The sequence below is a fragment of the Tripterygium wilfordii genome, chromosome 17 (assembly GCF_013401445.1).
Source record: "Tripterygium wilfordii isolate XIE 37 chromosome 17, ASM1340144v1, whole genome shotgun sequence".
NCBI classification, from domain to species: Eukaryota; Viridiplantae; Streptophyta; class Magnoliopsida; order Celastrales; family Celastraceae; genus Tripterygium; species Tripterygium wilfordii.
In genome coordinates, this window is record NC_052248.1 from 12264410 (window position 1) to 12283906 (window position 19497).

At 35.5% G+C, this 19497-nt stretch overlaps 2 protein-coding genes and 2 non-coding genes across 7 annotated transcripts; 1 reads left to right on the forward strand and 3 right to left on the reverse strand.

The window, feature by feature from the left end:
* Positions 1 to 3821: 3821 nt before the first annotated feature.
* Positions 3822 to 4503, reverse strand: LOC119983096 (integumentary mucin A.1-like). Its single transcript, XM_038826759.1, has one exon. It carries the CDS (start codon positions 4449 to 4451, stop codon positions 4059 to 4061), a length of 393 nt encoding a protein of 130 aa, XP_038682687.1. The 5' UTR covers positions 4452 to 4503; the 3' UTR covers positions 3822 to 4058.
* Positions 4504 to 5559: 1056 nt separating this feature from the next.
* Positions 5560 to 5675, reverse strand: LOC119983208. The gene has a single exon (XR_005464564.1). It is a non-coding gene; the product is annotated as a U5 spliceosomal RNA (small nuclear RNA).
* A 768-nt stretch (positions 5676 to 6443) lies between these two features.
* LOC119983207 lies at positions 6444 to 6559 on the reverse strand. The gene has a single exon (XR_005464563.1). It is a non-coding gene; the product is annotated as a U5 spliceosomal RNA (small nuclear RNA).
* Positions 6560 to 11516: 4957 nt separating this feature from the next.
* LOC119982278 (MADS-box protein JOINTLESS-like) lies at positions 11517 to 18816 on the forward strand. Of its 4 annotated transcripts, none has more exons than XM_038825577.1 (9): positions 11517 to 11814; positions 12011 to 12227; positions 16080 to 16161; positions 16715 to 16776; positions 16867 to 16966; positions 17195 to 17236; positions 17846 to 17893; positions 17978 to 18108; positions 18521 to 18816. In XM_038825577.1, exons 2-9 carry the CDS (start codon positions 12046 to 12048, stop codon positions 18534 to 18536), a joined length of 663 nt encoding a protein of 220 aa, XP_038681505.1. In that variant the 5' UTR covers positions 11517 to 11814; positions 12011 to 12045; the 3' UTR covers positions 18537 to 18816. The 4 variants fall into 4 exon arrangements, with proteins under 4 accessions (XP_038681505.1, XP_038681507.1, XP_038681506.1 ...); XM_038825579.1 differs by having other exon boundaries at positions 11517 to 11812; positions 12015 to 12227; positions 17846 to 17887; XM_038825578.1 differs by having other exon boundaries at positions 11517 to 11812; positions 12020 to 12227.
* Positions 18817 to 19497: the final 681 nt, after the last annotated feature.

Here is a 19497-nt window from a genome sequence, read left to right on the forward strand (position 1 = left end):
TTCATGTTTGATGCACATATGTTCAAGATTTGCAAGAGGCCTACCTAAGATATGAATTAATTGGGAAAAGAGCCAAGAGCTAAAAGAGAAGCCCATCAAAGTACAAAGAATTAGATTTTGTGGAGTTCATTTAATGAGACGCTAGCTGCATGTGAAGGAAAGAAATAGACACTACATTATATATATATAGACAAGGGCGGATAGAGGGGGACTACAATCTGTAGTCCTCCCAAATTTTTGGTAAAAAGTTATGTATACTCATACATTTATATATAAGTAAATAATATATTTATATACAGTTATATATATGTCTACACGTAAATATATAATAAGCCAGCTAAATAAAAAAAACAACACATTTTATATACAGACTCATATTTAAATATCCTGAGTACGTGATTAAGTACTAAGTCTATCGTCTAAGGCCCAAGTTGGCTAAGTCGTTGTCTAAGTCTCCACTATCTTCTTGTGTAAGCGTAGTCTCTATTTACCTAATTGGCGAACTACTTCGTCTCTTACTCTCCTTCGTTGGCACAACTGTGTAATAGTGTCCTTGTTGCTTCATAAGTTCGTCTCGAGACTCTCAAGTCTCAATTCTCGGTAAGCTTAAATGCCTAAACAACTAATCTGAGTAACTTATGCTCTCAATTCAACATGTGTAATGTCGTAAATAGTCTTAAAAATATGGCCAGCCACCTTTAGGACATACTGAATACTTTTCTGCAGCTCCTCTTTAGAGTTGGAGAAGCCACGTCCTCTCTAAAACTTTCCTTGTGTTCGAGTTTAGTTTCATGGATTCTTATTATTTAGTTTTATTGTGTTCTTGTAGTATGATGAACTAATCCTCTAGCTCGCTAGGATTCTAATGTAACCCAGCCATGAATACTCTATGATTTTGGTTATGCTAATTCATAATTATTATTACATGTTTGATGAATATTACAATAATTTTATTGTCGTTCATTGTCATGAGCATTAATAATGATAAATTGGTGAATAGGAAAGAAATCGAGTCAAGAAGAGGCAGCTGCAATTGAAAGAAAGAAAAGAATTAGAAAACTCAAGCGGAGGCTGCTGAAAGAACAGGAAAACAGAAAGGCACGTGAAAGAAGAAAAGAAAGAAAAGAAGGCTAGAAAGGGGTGCTGACCGCCGGACTTGGAAGAAATGGAAGAGACAAAAAGAGCATGTGAGGGAAATAATTTGTTTTTTTTTAAAAAAAACGTGAATAGAGAAGAAAACTGAAGCACGGAAGAAGAGAATAAAAGAAGGAAATAAAAGTGAAGGGCATTGTTTCAAATATCGTTAACAGAATTGTATCAGTCAGCGATTAGTATTCAGTATAATCGGTTCAACCAATCGAATGGCACAAAATCATAAGTAGCCCATTTAGCACATTGGTGCCCATCACTGTGTCAAATGGGTGGCACATGATAGCGGTTTCGTAAGCATTACTGTTGTAAATATCTGAACCTACAATCGTTGAATAGTCAACTTTGTTGATGTAGGGTCTTTTGCAATCTGTGAGTCCTACAACACTTCATATTACTTAATAAATATAAAGCTCATTTAATATTGGGTTCTCCAAGATAGGCTCTTAGTTGGTTTGGTAACCCTTGTAATACACTAATACTAGTGCAAGAAAATGATTAAAGATCTCAACAACATTCATCCTCAAAACATTCAACAATGTGTGACACTTATTTATTGGATGTGGTATCACCACAATTCCGGAGAAGGATGGAATTCGATGCTCCATTCACTTGTTTTGTTTCGTACCAAACATAAGAATTCCTTTGGGAACTAGAATTAGGCGTTCCGTTCTGGCCGAAACTAACCAACCAAACATAGCGTTAGGGTGTGTTTGGATTGAGAAATTTAGAGGGGAACAAAAAGAAGGGAAATAAGTTTCCTCTCAATTATTTTGTTTGGATAGTTTAAAAAAAATTAAAAGGATGATTTTGAAGAGAATTTGGAGAAGATTTCATCACATTTTTGTCAAAATAATTCCTCCCAAAATGAGATCATTTCAAGGGAAGAGATTACTGAATTAAGTTATTTATAAGTCAAAAACCTATTTTTCCTTTATACATAATACTTTAACATAAAAATAAGAATAAATTAATAAATTAAACAATTTTTTTTCTTTTTTTCTTTTATGAGTGGTATGCAAACAATAGAAATAACAAAGCTTTCACTTTTTTATCCATCAAAATATGAGAGAGGGAAAACTATTCTAACTTTCATTGTCTTCCCTCCCTTCCCATACGCATCAATGATAAAGCGAATCTTAATCTTAATCCCATATGCTTTAGTGCGAAGACTCCGCAATCTGGCTGTAAATCGAGTGAGATAGTCTCGAGGACTGTGCAATCTGGCTTGATGGTAAGAGGCGCCGGAGTGGTGTGGCTTCGTCATGCCTGAGTGGTTGAAGTGAAACAGATGAGGTGGGCATGAAATAGGTAAGGTGAGGTAAGGTGTATCTTAAGGTTTTTTGTTTCAGCCATTGGATTGATCCAACAGTTGATATTAAAAGCCGCAAGATACACCATTATTTTAGAGCTTTAGAAGAGAAAACCTAATATATATATATATATATATATATATATATATATATATATGTATATATTGATCATTATGACATTCAGATAGCCAAAATTCAAGGAAATGTAAAATGTACAAGCAAGAGTGAAAACTTGCATAGGAGATGCAGATTAGTGGCGAAGAGAACATACAGTGCTGTCATCAATCTTCGAACCATTTGTTTTGAACAGTTTTGATGTATCGCACGTAGTGCTCAGAAAATGAAGCATTCATGATATCCAAGGTACCACCACTCCAAAAAGCCTGGATGCAGGTGACTTATCACTTGTTACTAGGAGTGGCAGAACTTTATCCGGTCCGGATGACCGAATTTGTCCTACCCAAAATAATTGAAGTTTGAACATAAGTTATATGTCTGTAATATGAGTCCAAACACAAATTTTATCAGCTTTAAAACCGGGTCCGAACAAGTAACAACGGTTTACTTGTTCGGACCCTAACCCATATTAGATTATTATCCGATTTACTTGTCCGGACTTGAACCAATCCAGGTTTGGTCAATTAAGTACGTTCGAAATCCAATCCGGGTTAGGGTCCGGATATGTAAATATTTCGTAAACACGTGATGTTGTCTGACCCGAAATCAACTCGAAATTAAATTTTTGCCACCCACTCAAATATGGTGCCAAGTCAAGTAGGCCCAAAGCCCGCCCATAAGCCCAAATTATTTGGGCCTAGGCTGGGCTTGGGCTACCATTTTTGTCCCAAGCCCGACCTAAAGCTCGAATGATCAATTCGGGCTTGAGCCCTAATTTTCCGGCTGCTCCGGCTAGATGCCGAGGCCTAATCCTAGTTAAAAGTTTATCCTTTATCATTTTGTATGAGATATTGCAAGGTTTGAATTCCGCTTTGTTAAAAAATTAATAATATTAATTAAATCACGACCCAATATTGTTTGCTTTGAGACAGAGCTTGCACGATTTTGTTCTTTTGGGTCGTTGACTATAATATTTAAGCCCTTGATTATGTGAGAGGGAGTAGATCCTTGCTTATAACTTATAAGTCACTCAGTTGGGTCATATTAATCCGATATGAGATTATAATCTTAACTTGGCTTCTCACAGAAGGGGAAGAAAAAAAGTAGATATATTTTTGAAAGAGTAAATCTGACTTTTGGCCCCCAAATCACCAAAAGAGAATATGTTATATGTAGTTTGATCACAAATGTACAAAATGAACGTTGCAATTTTGATAATCTAAAGTGGTCATTTTCAGAAAATATAAGGAATTCACCCAACTGAACAGGTCAGCTATTTCAAAATCACAATTCACAATCAATCATATTCATACAAACACAACAACAACAATTAATAGTCCAATACAGGGAACCTAAACAGAAACAAGAAATTCAACATACTCCAAACAACTCCACACACATAGATTAATTTAATTAACTAATGAGCTTCACCCAAGCCCCCTTCACTGACTCCCATGGTTGGCACAAACTTAATGAAAATCAGGGACTGGGTTTTACTGGAATGGTTGGGATTGTGGGGATAGTTGTTGGAACGGCTGGCACTGTGACAGTTGGGATAGTAGGGATGGTAGGAAGTGGAGGCAATGTGGCTGTGGGGATAGTTGTTGGAATGGTTGAGACAGTTGCTTCAATGGTTGGGACTGTGAGTTTTGGGATAGTTGGGATGGTAGGAAGTACGGGAGGCAATGTGACTTGTGGTAGTGTTGGTAAGCTTGGCAATGGTATGGGTACTGGTAGATTTGGCAATGTACCAACAACTGGCAATGTTGGTAGCTGCAATAGATGACGACCAGCTGCTAACCCAAGATCCATGCTTGAGAACATTAGAGAAACTAGAAAGAAAGCCAAGGAGGAGGACTTGAAAGAGGCCATTGTAGTAGAACAAAGGAGGAGTAATCTATGGCTTGAATGATGAACTCAGTGCCTTTGGTTGGGCTTATATAGGAAGATGGAGAGATAATGTGAAGCACCATTTTGTGGCTGGAAAAACTACTGACCCTAGCGAGCTTTTTTACAAAATGTCTGTTAGTGTTCAATTATCTGTAACATTATTGTACTATGTCTATTGTGGCTGTGGTTGTGATTGGCTTTGGTTGGACTTATTTAGTACGATGGAGAGATAATGTGAAGCACCATTTTGTGACTGGAAAAACTACTGACCCTAGCTAGCTTTTTTCAGAATGTCTGTTAGTGTTCAATTATCTGAAACATTATTGTACTATGTCTATTGTGGTTGTGGTTGTGGTTGTGATTGGCTTCCTGTATTTGTACTTTGTAGATTGAAAGAGTACTTCGTGGGCCCTAATGGGCTTGCTTATAGGTTCATTCTTGGGTTAAGCCCATATATGGCCACCCAAATCCAACCCAATTACCGGATCCTGGGTAGAGTTATCCTAGATTGTGAAGACTTATTGTGGCTTAACCCAACCGAATAGTTTATTATCCTCTCACATTGGCATTGTAATACCCGGCTAAAGTGGACGGGGCCACAAGCCTCTACAGTGCAAGCTTGATGGTGCTGGACAAGTTATGAGTGGCGAAGACGTTAAGTCTCTATCCCACATCGCTCAGGGAAGACGTGAAGTCATTATGCGAGAGTAATTATGGGATTATGAGATGGGCGACCTCCTACGAACACAAAGCCATGCGGATCTGTATGGATTGGTCTAAAGCTGACCAAGTGTTACTAGTGCGGAGGGGTAGGCTGTTACATGCATTTTCTAGGCCCAAGTATCAATGACAACCATAAGAACCGTACAAACCCATGGTATAGGGCGGACAATATTTTAAATGTTGTTAAACCAAAAATTTCAACATAGATTTGTTTGGGTTCACCAAATGGAAGTGAAGGCGAGGTATTATAGGCATTTTCTAGGCCCAAGTAGCAATGACAACCATAAGAACGGTACAAACCCATGGTATAGAGCGGATAATATTTTAAATGTTATTAAATAGAAAATTTCAACATAGATTTGTTTTGGTTCACCAAATGAAAGTGAACGCTCCAAAAATTGGTGCATGCCGTTGTTAGTGACACATACAGTATTCTTTAGTAAAAGGCGGAAGAATAATTCGCTTTGTGTGCACTACACGACTGCGTGGTTTGACTAGCATTTCCCTTATGGTTTTATGATTCATTTAGTTGCGCATCTCTCTTGTCATTAGCGATGTGGGATTGTTAGCTTGTTATCAGATCATGCTCTTTTAACATTGCAAATTAATCTTTTAAAGTGGTTAGAATGAAGTGGCATTCTCTACCTTCAATTTTGAATTCTCTTTAACGTAAATTATACTATTCCAGTGCAAATCCAAGAACTCATTTGAACGATGAAACCTTGGGTAGTGATTAAATTTCAGGCAATGTAGGCGTACCTCCCAAGCCCACCATTATCTCCAAGGTCACCAATAAGCCCACCAATCCCACCAAGACTTCCAAACCCACCTAAACCTCCAAGTCCACAACCACCACTAACCCCAACACCTTTTCCAAATCCTCCCTCCACCTCCAAATCCAACTCCATCAAGCCCACCGCCACCTCCCATCCATATTTCTCCAAGCTCACTTCCAAACACATGTACCTGGCTGCTCACTGAAGATGAAATATTATCCTCTTCAATAGACCAAATTATTCATGCTCTTCCATCACAAAATTATCAAACATCAAAGTAAACACTACCAGGCTGGGCTCAAAATAAGAAACTGAGGGGCTTGACGGTCATCTTTGTTCAAATGCCGAAACGAAGCCACTTTCATTAGTTGGGCCCTGATGCCTAACTAGCTTTAGGCACCTAGAAATCCTATTGCACATATTAAAACGGGGCCATCCACGAGCATTCAAACATTTTAAGTAGAATTTTAGGGTCCAACACATATTGAGCGGATCCTCCAAAAAGTGGTGTATGCCATTGTTAGCTGTGCACACACGATATTCTTCAGTAAAAAACGAAAGAATAGTTCGCTTTGTGTGCACCGCATGGTTGCGTGGTTTGTTCAATTGCTCACCAATTACTTTTAGGGTGTGTTTGGTATGGGGGTAAGAATTTGGGGGTATAATTTGTTACCCATGTAAATGTTACAAGGGTAATAATAATTATAGAGAATAATTGTTACAATTGTTTGGTAAAGAAGGGTAAAATTTATCCAAGCATTCATTACTCTTGTTTGTTACGGCTATACGTTACTGGTGTAATACCATTACCCTTGTTTGTTATTATTGTAATGAACCAAACTAGAAAAAGTAAGATCATGTTTTTTTTTTTTATTTATTGTTACGACTATCATGTATCAAAATTTAAAAAATATAGATACATATGCATATATATATATATACACACACACAGAGGCAGACACATATTTTATATATATATATATAAGTTTCTAGTGTGAAATTCTTCTCGTTGGAACTTATTTTCAATTACCATGTGTGAGGAGTTTTTTGGGATTTAATTAAGGGGGTAATAGGTTAGAGTAAAACTGCCTATTACTTTTTATTACCCAGGTCCCCCCATCAGTAAACTTTATGTATAAAAAATAAGCTCAATTACTAAAATTTATTACATGAGTAAAAATTATACTAACATAACAAACACAAGTAAACTTAAAATTTAATTACCCTTGTAACCATTACACCCCATTACCCCTCTACCAAACGCACCTTTAATGTCATTCATCACCTTGCTTTGTTTTTGTTAGTGATGTGGGACTTCCAGACTCGCTCGCTACACCTCACCAGCTATCCTATGCAGGACTGTCTTGCACTGCCAGTATCCTTGGCTACTACTCTTTCAACATCACACATATTCGCATGAAATCCTAATCATTTTAATTTATGTTTCTAGTTGTGATTATCGGGCCAATGGTATTGACCAAAAATCATTGGCATATTTAATTTATGACAAAACAAAGTTACAAGATACAGATTTTTATCAAGCAAACTCAAGTAATAACATCAATAGCAGCAAGTGAAAGTCCAAGTACAGAATCCACCAGTACACTAATGCAATATCAATCTAAAAACATAACTTACACATTTAAGTAACTCCTTCACGATAATATATAGACACACGGCGTTATTTACTGCATATCCAAGAGCTCCTCTCATTAAAGAATGATTCATGGATGGTCAACAATAGGTACCTTGGGAAGAGGTGGAATTTCAGGCAATGTAGCTTTAGGTAACTCAGGCAGACGGGGAAGAGGAGGCAACTCAGGCAGTTTTGGCACTTCAAGCTTTGGAAATTCAGGTAGATGAGGTTGTGGCAGACTTGGAATCTCTGGTAATGGTGGAAGTTCAACTTTAGGTAATTCAGGTTTGCGGAGCTCAGGTATCTCAGGCAATGTTGTCTCGAGGAGCAGGCGCGCTCCAACCACAACTCTTCTACATGCTAATCAATGTCAGAGTGACAAAAAGAAGCGAAAAGATAAAAGACGGGAAGCAATGATATGCCATAGTTGAAGCAGGAGTTCAGGTCTATTTCAGGAAGAACTGGAGTCTTGAGTTCAAGATTTCTTGAGCTGTCCTTTTATAGTTGTGGGAAGTGAAGAATAGAAGTTTGAAGGATGAGTTGGTAGTTCAACTTCTCACCAATATCTATAGATGGATGATTTGGAGAATGTCCTTAGATAAGTTGATGAAAACTAAGAACATCTACTCAGTTCATCTTTTTTTTTCTGGCTGTCTAACTCTTTAGTTTGTCCTAATTGGTTGTTTTATATGCCATATGTTTGTTCTCATACATGTCAAAAGATGATATCTTTCATTGTCAGATATATTTTAATGGTCATCCCTGCAACAACACCAACATCTACTAACAAAATAAGTTGGCTAAACTCTATCTACTATGAAATTATCAGACAAACCAGATCTTTAAGGTATGTCTTAGGGCTTGAACTGCAGAGAGAAGAAGAGGAAAAATGGCAAGCACAAATGTATGAAGCATTCAACTATTATGAATGACAATAAGAAAATTAACATGATTACACTTTAGGTGTAGCACCCGACACGAGTGGGTAGGGCCACATGTTGTAAATTTCATCCCACTTACCAATAATATTATCCGCTTTGAATTTGGGTTTACCGATTCACTGTGAATACATCATACCCACACGACTTTGTTCTTCCTTAAACCGTCTCACTTAATAATACTTAGACACAAGGAAAAGGCCTTATTGGTAGAGTGGGGGCGGGTTTGTCCTTATAAACCATATTGGATACTCACATCTTTTTGATGTGGGATTCCTAACACCACAAGCCTCTACAGTGTCAAGCTTGGTGGTGTTAGACGAGCTATCGAGTGGTGGAAGAACTGAATGCTATAAATCTCTCACTGCCCAGGAAAAAAGATAAAGTGCATAATATAATAAGTCAAATCTCCTAACCCAGTGAACGTATTTTCTGAGCAAAATAACATATAAAAACAAATCCATACGGACTAATATGTGCTGACTTAAAACGGACGATATTCACTAGGCTCAAGGAGGGACGATAGATGTTATTACTTTAAACAACCTAGCAGTAGTAAATTATTTCTCCTATGACAATGTAATCAAAAGATTTCCCCGGAAAGTGATACTCCACAAGAACGTTAATTATACCCTGAAAGTCATTAGATCTTCTAGAGTTGGTGTCGGTAATTTGAAATCCCATATCATAAGACAGAGAGCCAAACACCTCAAGAAATAACAGCAGTTTTCAATTCCACATCCCTTAAATTAAAATTTATTGAAGAAGAAAAAAAACTATTACAATCTCTGACCAAGGGCGGACCAAAGGAATAGCGTGAGTGGAATCAAATTTATACTTTATTAGGGATAATGGTAGAATTTTGAAATTTAGTGCGGACAAAATTGTGAGGTTTTTTTTTAATTATATAAATATAAGTACAATTTTATTATAATATTAATATTTTTTTTGGTGTGGTCAACTGACCCCACTAAACTCTACTTGGGTCCACCATTACAAAATCTTAATCCTATATATTTGGAGTCATTTACAAAACAGCTTCTTTGTTATTCCTGGATTTTCAAGGTTATGGATGGTATAAAAATTATACTATCAAGTCAAATTTTGACACATTTTTCCTAGTATTTAAAATATTTTCAAATGAAAAAACTCATAAAATATTTTCGACTCAATTTCAAAATTTCCATTAAAAATCACGACCATATATTTAACATCCGAATGCAATCATCTCAAATTAATATAGTTTTCACCCTAAATTTCTGTTAGTTAAGTTATATGTTCTTTTAAATTGTATCAATTTATAAAGTCTCATAGCGGTTAATTTATACTAAGGGTATAATAGTTTTTTACATATTAGAACTCATTCCTCATGATGGAGAACAAATAGTGGAACGAATTTGAGATTTCATGCTCTCAACATCCAACCAAACAACAAGAGATAGTGATTCTCACCCTCATGCCTCATCCCACCTTCCTCTAAATGCTAATTGAATGTCTTGTTTAGTCTCTTACTACCAGGGGCAAATGCACCCTTAGGCTAAATGGGGCAATTGCCCCCTTAGTTTTTTGAAAAATACCCTAGTAGTGCTAATATTTTCTACTTTGCCCCCTTATTTCTTAAAAAATTTCATATAATCTACCATTTTTAATCCTTTTCCCTTAATTTTTCAAATCCCTTTTATTCTAACTTCATTAAATTGACTCTTAAAACTACAAGGCCAAAGTCAAAATCCACTTTGACCTCTTTATAAAATTTTCAAAGTATGAAGGTCCAAACCCACTTAACTTTGATCCCTTACAACTACAAGGTCAAAGCCTAACCCACTTTCTTCTCTCTACAAAGTCCACAAAACTCAAAGGTTTAAACCCACTTAACTTTACTCAATTGCTCCATGTCTCTCGACTCTCAACTCTCAAGTCTCAAAGACAACAAAATAACAAAGTGAGTCAAGTGATGGTGATGCGTTGAGTCCTTGACAAGTGATCTTTGAGTTTGTGACGGATTGACGGATGTGCTTACTATCCGAATAGTCTAGTACCTTTTTATTTTATTGACTATGTATAGTATACATATGTGAAACATGCATGTGTTTTGATTCCAATTCTCAGATATGAAATATTTGAAATAGTAACATTCCAATCATAGTAACAAGATAATGTTCTAAAAATAGTCATAAAAATGTTGGGACCAAACAATTCCTTGGTTTGCATTAGGCCACATAAAAGAGAATATGGAAGCATAATTATTTACTGTAGGTCGCCCTATAATGGCTCTAAGGCCATTAAAAAAATTTATTTTATTTTTTTAAAAATTATAAATGTGTTTGATCAAATTTACAAGTATAACAATATTTTTTTGTCCCATACAAAAAGCAAGTTGAACATGAAAAAGATATGAAAATTGTGGACCGTTAAATATAAACTCGTAACATTATATGTCTATCTTGTGATGAATTTGATATTTTTTTTTTTGGATACAAAAATATACCGTTAGATTCGTAAATACGATCAAAACACATTTATAATTTTATTTTTTTTTAGAAAAATTTTAAACACCTCATATTTTTTAAGACGGGGTCTCCAATAATTTATTCTTTTTTTATTGGTGTTGGTTAAATTATTATTTTTAAATGTGATTTAATGACCAACAAATTCCTCCAACTCAAATTTATTTGTATCAACAGAGAAACTGTGAGGTACGAGGGTACGTTTTTGCCATAATTTATGTTTCAGTCTGGCTGTCTGGCAATAAGGGTATCTTGTACGGACACCCAAAAATGACTATGTATCTATAAAACTGGAAAAGTTTCAACCTTTTTTAATATATAAATAAAGCAAAATGACTATGTATCTATAAAACTGGAAAAGTTTCAACCTTTTTTAATATATAAATAAAGCAAAAACAATTTACTTTTGCTTGGCCATGAAAGGGTATCTCTGGAAATCTCCAAAACTGGGTCACTTCTCTCTCACTCTCATCGTTTCTCTCTCTAAAACCCATTGGTGGCTTCTTTTGTGTCAAAAGTGTGCAACCCATTAATATCTGTCCAATCCTTGCAAACCCACATTCAGTTCTTGTAGTTTGTGAGATCTGAGGATCCATTTCTTCTTTCAACTGTTTATTGGTCATTCTTCTTCTTCTTCTGTGGATTAGTATGAGCACTGGGTTCTTTATCAAAGACTGGTTCTATTCTGTCTTGATTAGCTAGGGTTAGGTTTTGCTGTTGGATTGGCTTCACTTGGAGAATTAACCAGAACCCAATTCTTAGTGTATGTTCTTATCTTTGTCTTCGCATTCGAGATTCTGCATTTTCCATTGTACGGATTACCCATTTATTTGTTTGTAAAGAGAGGTGCTTTTGAAAACCCATGTTTCTTTTAGAATTTCTAAGGGTATTTGATAGCTTCTCTTTCAATCTCTCAAGTCTGATAATGGCATATATGGATTTCTTTTTCTTTCTTTCTGTCAAAGGTAAGTCGATTGAAAATTTCTTGATCTGGGGATGACGAGACAGAAAATCCAGATCAAGAAAATAGAAAACACGACGGCGAGGCAAGTCACTTTCTCAAAGAGAAGAAAAGGGCTTCTCAAGAAAGCTCAAGAGCTCTCAACTCTTTGTGATGCAGAGCTTGCTCTCATTGTCTTCTCTACAACAGGAAAGCTCTTTGAGTACTCCAGTACAAGGTCCTTCTCTCCTCTTTCCTTTTTGAACTCACTTTGTTTTTCACAATGGGCTCCATGATCTCTTTGTCTCTGTGTGTACTGTGTTTTGGGGGTTTTCATTACAATGGTACTGAATCAATGAATTGATATAACTAGAGAGAGAAAGAAATGTACTATAGAATCTTTTGGTTTCTGTCAACAAACATTTTTAGCTCTCCTTGTATGGCTAGAAGAGAGATGATCACTTGAGAGCACTATTTCTAGTTTCTATGCTTAGCTAGGTTTCTTTCCAAGATGGGACGGACAACTAATGTACAAGTCATTGCTAGTTATTACCATTTTTGGTTCATGTTTGATGGTTTACTGTGCTTTGATCATGCATTCTGCTCTTTAGTACGAATCACATGCATCTGTACTTGCCTTGGTTTTATTTTATTTTCAATTTGTAATGCAACATTAATCAATGGCATCCCACTGAAAATGTCCTCATAAAATATAATGGATGCAGATGCAGTGGCACTGTTAAACAGATGGTTACAGAAAGTAATTTCAAATTAATCAATGTGTGAGATTGAGAGAAGAAGATTTAAGAAGGGGGAAGAAGATACATGAAAATAGACCAACAAGAAATGTAGAAGGGTAGTCTATTCTATACCACTCCACTAATTGATGTACTCGTGCTATAATTTGAAGAAATTAGAGAGACGTAGAAGAAGGAAATGAGAGAGGTTTTGGTCCAAACCACACTTGAGGTCTTGTCCACAATTTCGGCCCAAGTCTCATGTGACTTTGTCCTTCTAAAGGCGCTTCAAGGGTGAGGGATATAATTTGGCCTAACTCAACAATTTGAGGTATTGTCCTCTATAGTCTAGCATATGGTCCGAACTCTCAACGAGTACCCAATATGTGATCTCAAGACTTTGTCCATTTTATGGCGTCTCAAAAGTTACTATGTTGGGCCATATTTATAAATCACATTGTTTGTCCTTTATCAAGCGATGTGGGATTTAACAATATATGATGTATATAATAAGTGTGTTTTAATTGATATATGACACATACCATGTGTGCATATGGAGGGTCAAATAGCTTCTAGGTAAATAATTTCTTGTGAGCTATCGTCTGGATCTTCTCAATGATTTAATCTAATATTCCATGAGCACTAGCTTGTTGTTTCCTTGATTTTTTAGTTCAACATTTGATGCCCAATCTATTTGATCATTATCCATATATAACAAAGAAAGCTGATTCCATGTTGTTCAGTTTCAAAAGCTTAGTGATTAAGAATGAGAAATTGAAATGCATGCATGAGTTTTAACTTCTTATTAATTCATGATTTTACAACGTACATATCATGTGAAACACTGGTGATGTCAAAAGATTAAACTTTTCGAAAGGATGAATCTTTAGTAAAAAAAGAACTTGAAGCCAATAGAAAGTGAAGGTATCTTCCATTTCATTTCTTCTCATGAAAGTGGGGGTAAACCTTGTATGTGATGAGTAAGTTTTTAGATGCAAAACCCAACTTTAGAAGTAATGTTTTAGAGTGTGTTTGGATTGAGGGATTTGGAGGAAAGGGAAGGGAAATGAAACCTCCTTCCAATTCCATTGTTTGGATAGTTAAAAAAAAATTAAGGGGAGGGATTTGGAGGGAAGATTTCATTAAATTTTTATCAAAATTCTTCCTCCCAAAATGGAGTCATTTGGAGGGAAGGATGACTTATTAAGTTATTTATATGTTAAAAACCTATTTTACCCTTGTACATAACACTCAAACATAAAAAAAATAAGGATAAATTAGTCAATTAAACTAATTTTTTTTCCTTTCTTTTTTTATCTATCCAAACATGAGAGAGGAAAAATTATTATTCTTTCCCTTCCCTTCCCTTCCCTTCCCTTCCCTCAAAATCCCTCAATCCAAACACACTCTCACATCCAAACACACTCTGAGAGTGTGTTTGGATTGAGGGATTTTGAGGGAAGGGAAGGGAAGGGAAGGGAAATGGGAGGAAGAGAAGGGAAGAGAATGGAACGGAAAATACATTTCACTCTCTCATGTTTGGATAGATAAAAAAAAGAAAGGAAAGAAAAGTAGTTTAATTTACTAGTTTATCTTTATTTTTTATGTTTAAGTGTTATGTCCAAGGGTAAAATAGGTTTTAAACTTATAAGTAACTTAATTAGTAATCTCTTCCCTCCAAATGACTCCATTTTGGGAGGAAAGAATTTTGACAAAAATTTAATGAAATCTTCCTCTCAAATCCCTCCTCTCAATTTTTTATACACTATCCAAACAAGGGAATTGGAAGGAAACTCCATTTCCCTTCTCCTCCCTTCCCTCCAAATCCCTCAATCCAAACACACTCTAAAGGTGTTTTTGTTATAGAATCACTTAGTGATAACCTAAATCTAGTGATGAATCCTTTTGGGGGTCAAACATATGGACTCGGAGAGTTTTGAGCTCGATTCTCACTGGGAGCAATACCCTTGTGGCTACGCTCTGAGATACGACCCAACTTACTTTGTCATCAAGTGGGAAACTTATGTGCTCGCAAGTTAGATAGCCCGAGTTTAGCCCCATATTGAATGTCCAAAGAGTAAAATTATATGGCGTCGAATTCTTAGTTACTAAAAATCATATTTTTGTTATAGGGCATTCGTTTTTTGCTTTTGCTTCAGGTTAGGTTAAACCTTGACTATGCCTTTCTTCCATTGAGCACTAGCTTGTTGTTTTCTTGATTTTTTAGTTCAACATTTGATGCCCAATCTATTTGATTATTATCCATATATAACAAAGAGAGCTGCTGATTCCATGTTGTTCAGTTTCAAAAACTTAGTGATTAAGAATGAGAAATTGAAATGCATGCATGAGTTTTTAACTTCTTATTAATTCATGATTTTAGAACGTACATATCATGTGAAACACTCGTGATCTCAAAAGATTAAACTTTTAGAAAGGATGAATCTTTAGTAAAAAAAGAACTTGAAGCCAATAGAAAAGTGAAGGTATCTTCCATTCCATTCCTTCTCATGAAAGTGTGGGTAAACCTTGTATGTGATGAATAAGTTTTTAGATGCAAAACCCAACTTTAGAAGTAATGTTTTAGAGTGTGTTTAGATTGAGGGATTTGGAAGGAAGGGAAGGGAAATGAAACTTCATTCCAATTTCATTGTTTGGATAGTTAAAAAAAAATTAAGGGGAGGGATTTGGAAGGAATTTGAGGGAAGATTTCATTAAATTTTTGTCAAAATTCTTCTTCCTAAAATGGAGTCATTTGGAGGGAAGGATGACTTATTAAGTTATTTATATGTTAAAAACCTATTTTATCCTTGTACATAACACTCTAACATAAAAAAAATAAAGATAAATTAGTCAATTAAACTAATTTTTTTTCCTTTTTTTTATCTATCCAAACATGAGAGAGGGAAAATTATTATTCCTTTCCTTCTCTTCCCTTCCATCCCCTTCTCTTCTCTCCACTTCCCTTTCCTCCAAATCCCTCAATTCAAACACACTCTAAGGGTGTTTTTGTTATAGAATCACTTAGTGATAACCTAAATCTAGTGATGAATCCTTTTGGGGGTCAAACATATGGACTCGGAGAGTTTTGAGCTCGATTCTCACTGGGAGCAATACCCTTGTGGCTACGCTCTGAGATACGACCCAACTTACTTTGTCATCAGGTGGGAAACTTGTGTGCTCGCTAGTTAGATAGTTCGAGTTTAGCCCCATATTGAATGTCCAAAGAGTAAAATTATATGGCGTCGAATTCTTAGTTACTAAAAATCATATTTTTGTTATAGGGCATTCCTCTTTTGCTTTTGCTTCAGGTTAGGTTAAACCTTGACTATGCCTTTCTTCCATTGTTCAAGTGTGAAGCAGGTGATTGAAAGACACGATCTGCATTTGCAAAACCATGACAGATTGGAATCACCACCATCTCTTGAGCTGCAGGTAATTGACATATCTTATCTTTGTAATGTTGTGTCAAGAGCAATGAGAGCTAGAATGTACATTTTTGACAATAATATATTTCGAAGTTTGATTTAATTTTGTTCCTTTCATAAACAAACAACTTAAAAGTCATTCTCAATAAATGTGCTTTCTCATCTGCGATTTCCTCCTGAGAAAAACTTCCCATGTTTCATCATAATAACTCTGAATCACACCATGCTAATGTTTCATCACTATGCTTATATGATAATGTGACAATTACTCTAAGATGACATGATTTGTGTTTTAATTATGAGAGAGATATTAAATATTCAAAGGGCTGGCAGTGCCTCACAATCTCAACATGCAGTCTTCGGTACCTTTTTATAAGAGTTTGAAACAGTGGTTCCTAGACAAATCACTTGAGAAGTATAGATATTCATATGAATGTGCTTGAATCTTCTTCTGTTTTTATTCTTCATAGTATCCAGTGTTTGAAAAAAAGAGAGTATAATCTTGAGAGATTTTGTGACACTAAATGCATTTTTGTTGAAACTCTTTGGTGTCATTTTAGCTTGAGACTGGCAAGGTGGCCTCATTGAGAAAGGAAATAGCGCAGAGAACACGTGAATTGAGGTAAAAACTACAATGTTATGGATCTATTATTTCACTAAGTACAAATCATCATGACTTTGTACTGTTTAAACACAATCATACATGTAATAGGCAAATCAGAGGAGAAGAGCTCCAAGAGTTGAGCTTGGAAGAATTGAAGCAACTGGAGAAATTAGTTGAAGGAAGCTTAAACCATGTTGTGAAAACAAAGGTGAAAATTCTCTCTCTCCCCCTCCCGTTTTCTGTTTTGATCTAGATAGGTCACTTAGGAGCCAACAATCTCTTGGTTGAGGTGGTTAAGGTATATATTTAAATTGGACGGTATTCAAGTTCGATTCCCCACCCCGCTTACATACCGGGAAAAAGGTCAGTTAGGAGTGTAAAGTGAATTCTTTAATTTGATATATGTTTCTGTTTTCGTGTGTGTATATTGTTTCAGGACGAGAAATTTGTGAATGAGATTGGTGCTCTCAAGAGGAAGGTAACAAAGCTCAACTTTGAATTATTGCAAGCAAACATATATATGGGAGTGAAAATTACCTAAAACCCTTTCAAATAGAAACTTGCTTCAAACTTTTATTAGGATTCCATATTTATGCAAGTTTTTTTTTTTTTTTTTTTTGATTTGGGCCTGTTAAATGCTATATTGTCTATGATTTATTCCCTTTATAGAACATGAACTATCTATTTACATGTGCATGCGTGTGTGGACTATGTTTTATTTATAAAGGAAGTTCAGTTGGTGCTAAGGAATTTTTTATTAAGCCATTACACACAGCTAGGGTTTAACACATTTAAACTAGTGACTTTAATATTATAGTTGGTAGTTGTCTTGTGTTAATGTTGGAAAATCGGCGGTACTTAGGACATAATGAATCTAGCCTCGTGCAACTATTTTCAAGTGTCTAACCCGACCCGTGTTTGGGCTTAGTGGGCTGTCCAAAAAGGACACGTCTGCTGAGTTGTTGTTTTCTTAAAAAAAGTTCATGTTCGGATCTGCATCGCATCTGGTGTCCTAAAGATTATTCCAGTTCTTATAATTCTGAGTCACATTACTACTCTATTATTGATTGATTGATATGTAATGCAGGGAGCACAACTAATGGAAGAAAACCAGAAACTGAACCAGCAAGTGAGAGTATGAGCTAGGGCAGTTGTTATTTTTCTTGATTTCTTCCTGTTGCCAACTTCTAACTTATATATATATCTTAATTATTCACAGATCTCAAACTCATCAACAGAAAGACAGTTACTTGAACAAGCTGGTCAGCCATCAGAATCAATCACCAATACTTCCAGCTCTGCAGATCATCCTCAGGATTATGATTGCTCTGCAATCTCTCTCAAACTAGGGTTAGTTATTGCACTCATCACCTGCATTTTCCCATGCAAATTGTTGTTAGAAGTTGATAGAAGTGTAGTTACTGAAGTAGTCGGGCTTTCTTACAACAAAAAAATTAAAAAAATCATAAATGTGTAGTATTTAATATGACGAACAAACGGTATTTTTTTTTGTTTGAAACAAAACTTAAATTCATCATGATCGGAAATAGAATATTTTGAGTTTATATTGAACGGTGTAGAATTGTCATATTTTTTCATGTTGAATTTAAATTTGTTTCGAACAAAAAATACCATTACATTCGACATACTAAATACAACATATTTATGATTTTTTAAATTTTTTTTTGGATGCACTGATCCTCCCCCCAGATTCTACACTATTCTAGTGTGCAACAATAAAACAGCTTTTCATGTCTTGCAGGCTACACCTTCCCTGACAGAACTTAAAGGTTAATTAGGGAAGATCTCAAGAGCACATGCAGGACATCAGGTCTACCTTGTACCTGAGAATTGATTCAAGAATAAAACGTACATGTAATATTCTTGGCATTGCAGGTTTATGTTTTGCTTGATTATATGTATATATAGATAAATCGGGTCTAGGCTCCAAAGAGAGCTGTTTTAAAAAGGCTGATTGCATGTATTATTTGTTTTAATGGAAAATAATATTTAATAACAGCACAAAAGGAGAGCAACCCAAGAACAAATAGGATTACATGTTCGAGAATTTAGGATAATTAAAAATATTAGAACAAATTTCACTCGACCAGAGCTTAAGCACAGAAAGCCACCTACCCAGTACAAGAGACCTAATTAACAGTCACTGAACTCCAACTTCTAAGTAAACGTGGATGAAGATCTACAAGGAGTTATGAAGAATAATTTTTTCCATCTAATTATTCCCATGATTTTCCCCTTTTTCTTTTTTTTTTTTTGTTTATTTAAGCTTGTCATCTTCTTCTGTATATATATATGTTTTTCCTTCTAAATGTTGTTAATTTATAGAAATTTTCTTTTTATGGAGACGTGTCTTTAATTTCTTTACCATTTCAATTGTTTTAATTATTTCATTAGATTAAATTTATAGCCTTAATATAAAAATAACACTATTGCTATTCAAATATTGAATTTTCCTCATTATAAAGTAGATAATAGTCACGAGAGTTGACTTGGTTGTCAATCGACTGGGTTAGGCATATGTGTGTCCAATGTGTGGTTTCAACCACAAACGTAATTCTATGTGGTATTTAAAAAAAAAGAAAGATAATAGTCCATGGGCTTGGGCAGGGCGGAACTTGCCCAAGGCATTGGGCCTGAATCTCAATCTTTGAATGAGTGTAAGAAGCAGTAGAATATGGAGAGAGAAATTCTCAGCAGTCAGCGCTGTCATTATACGTG

Bases quoted from the DNA above. Each gene is read 5' to 3' on its own strand.
- LOC119983096 (XM_038826759.1), bottom strand. From the start codon at position 4,451: ATGGCCTCTTTCAAGTCCTCCTCCTTGGCTTTCTTTCTAGTTTCTCTA.
- LOC119982278 (XM_038825577.1), top strand. From the start codon at position 12,046: ATGACGAGACAGAAAATCCAGATCAAGAAAATAGAAAACACGACGGCG. The intron at 16,162-16,714 runs GTAATTGACATA...GTGTCATTTTAG, and splicing joins CACCATCTCTTGAGCTGCAG to CTTGAGACTGGCAAGGTGGC. The intron at 17,237-17,845 runs GTAACAAAGCTC...TATGTAATGCAG, and splicing joins TTGGTGCTCTCAAGAGGAAG to GGAGCACAACTAATGGAAGA.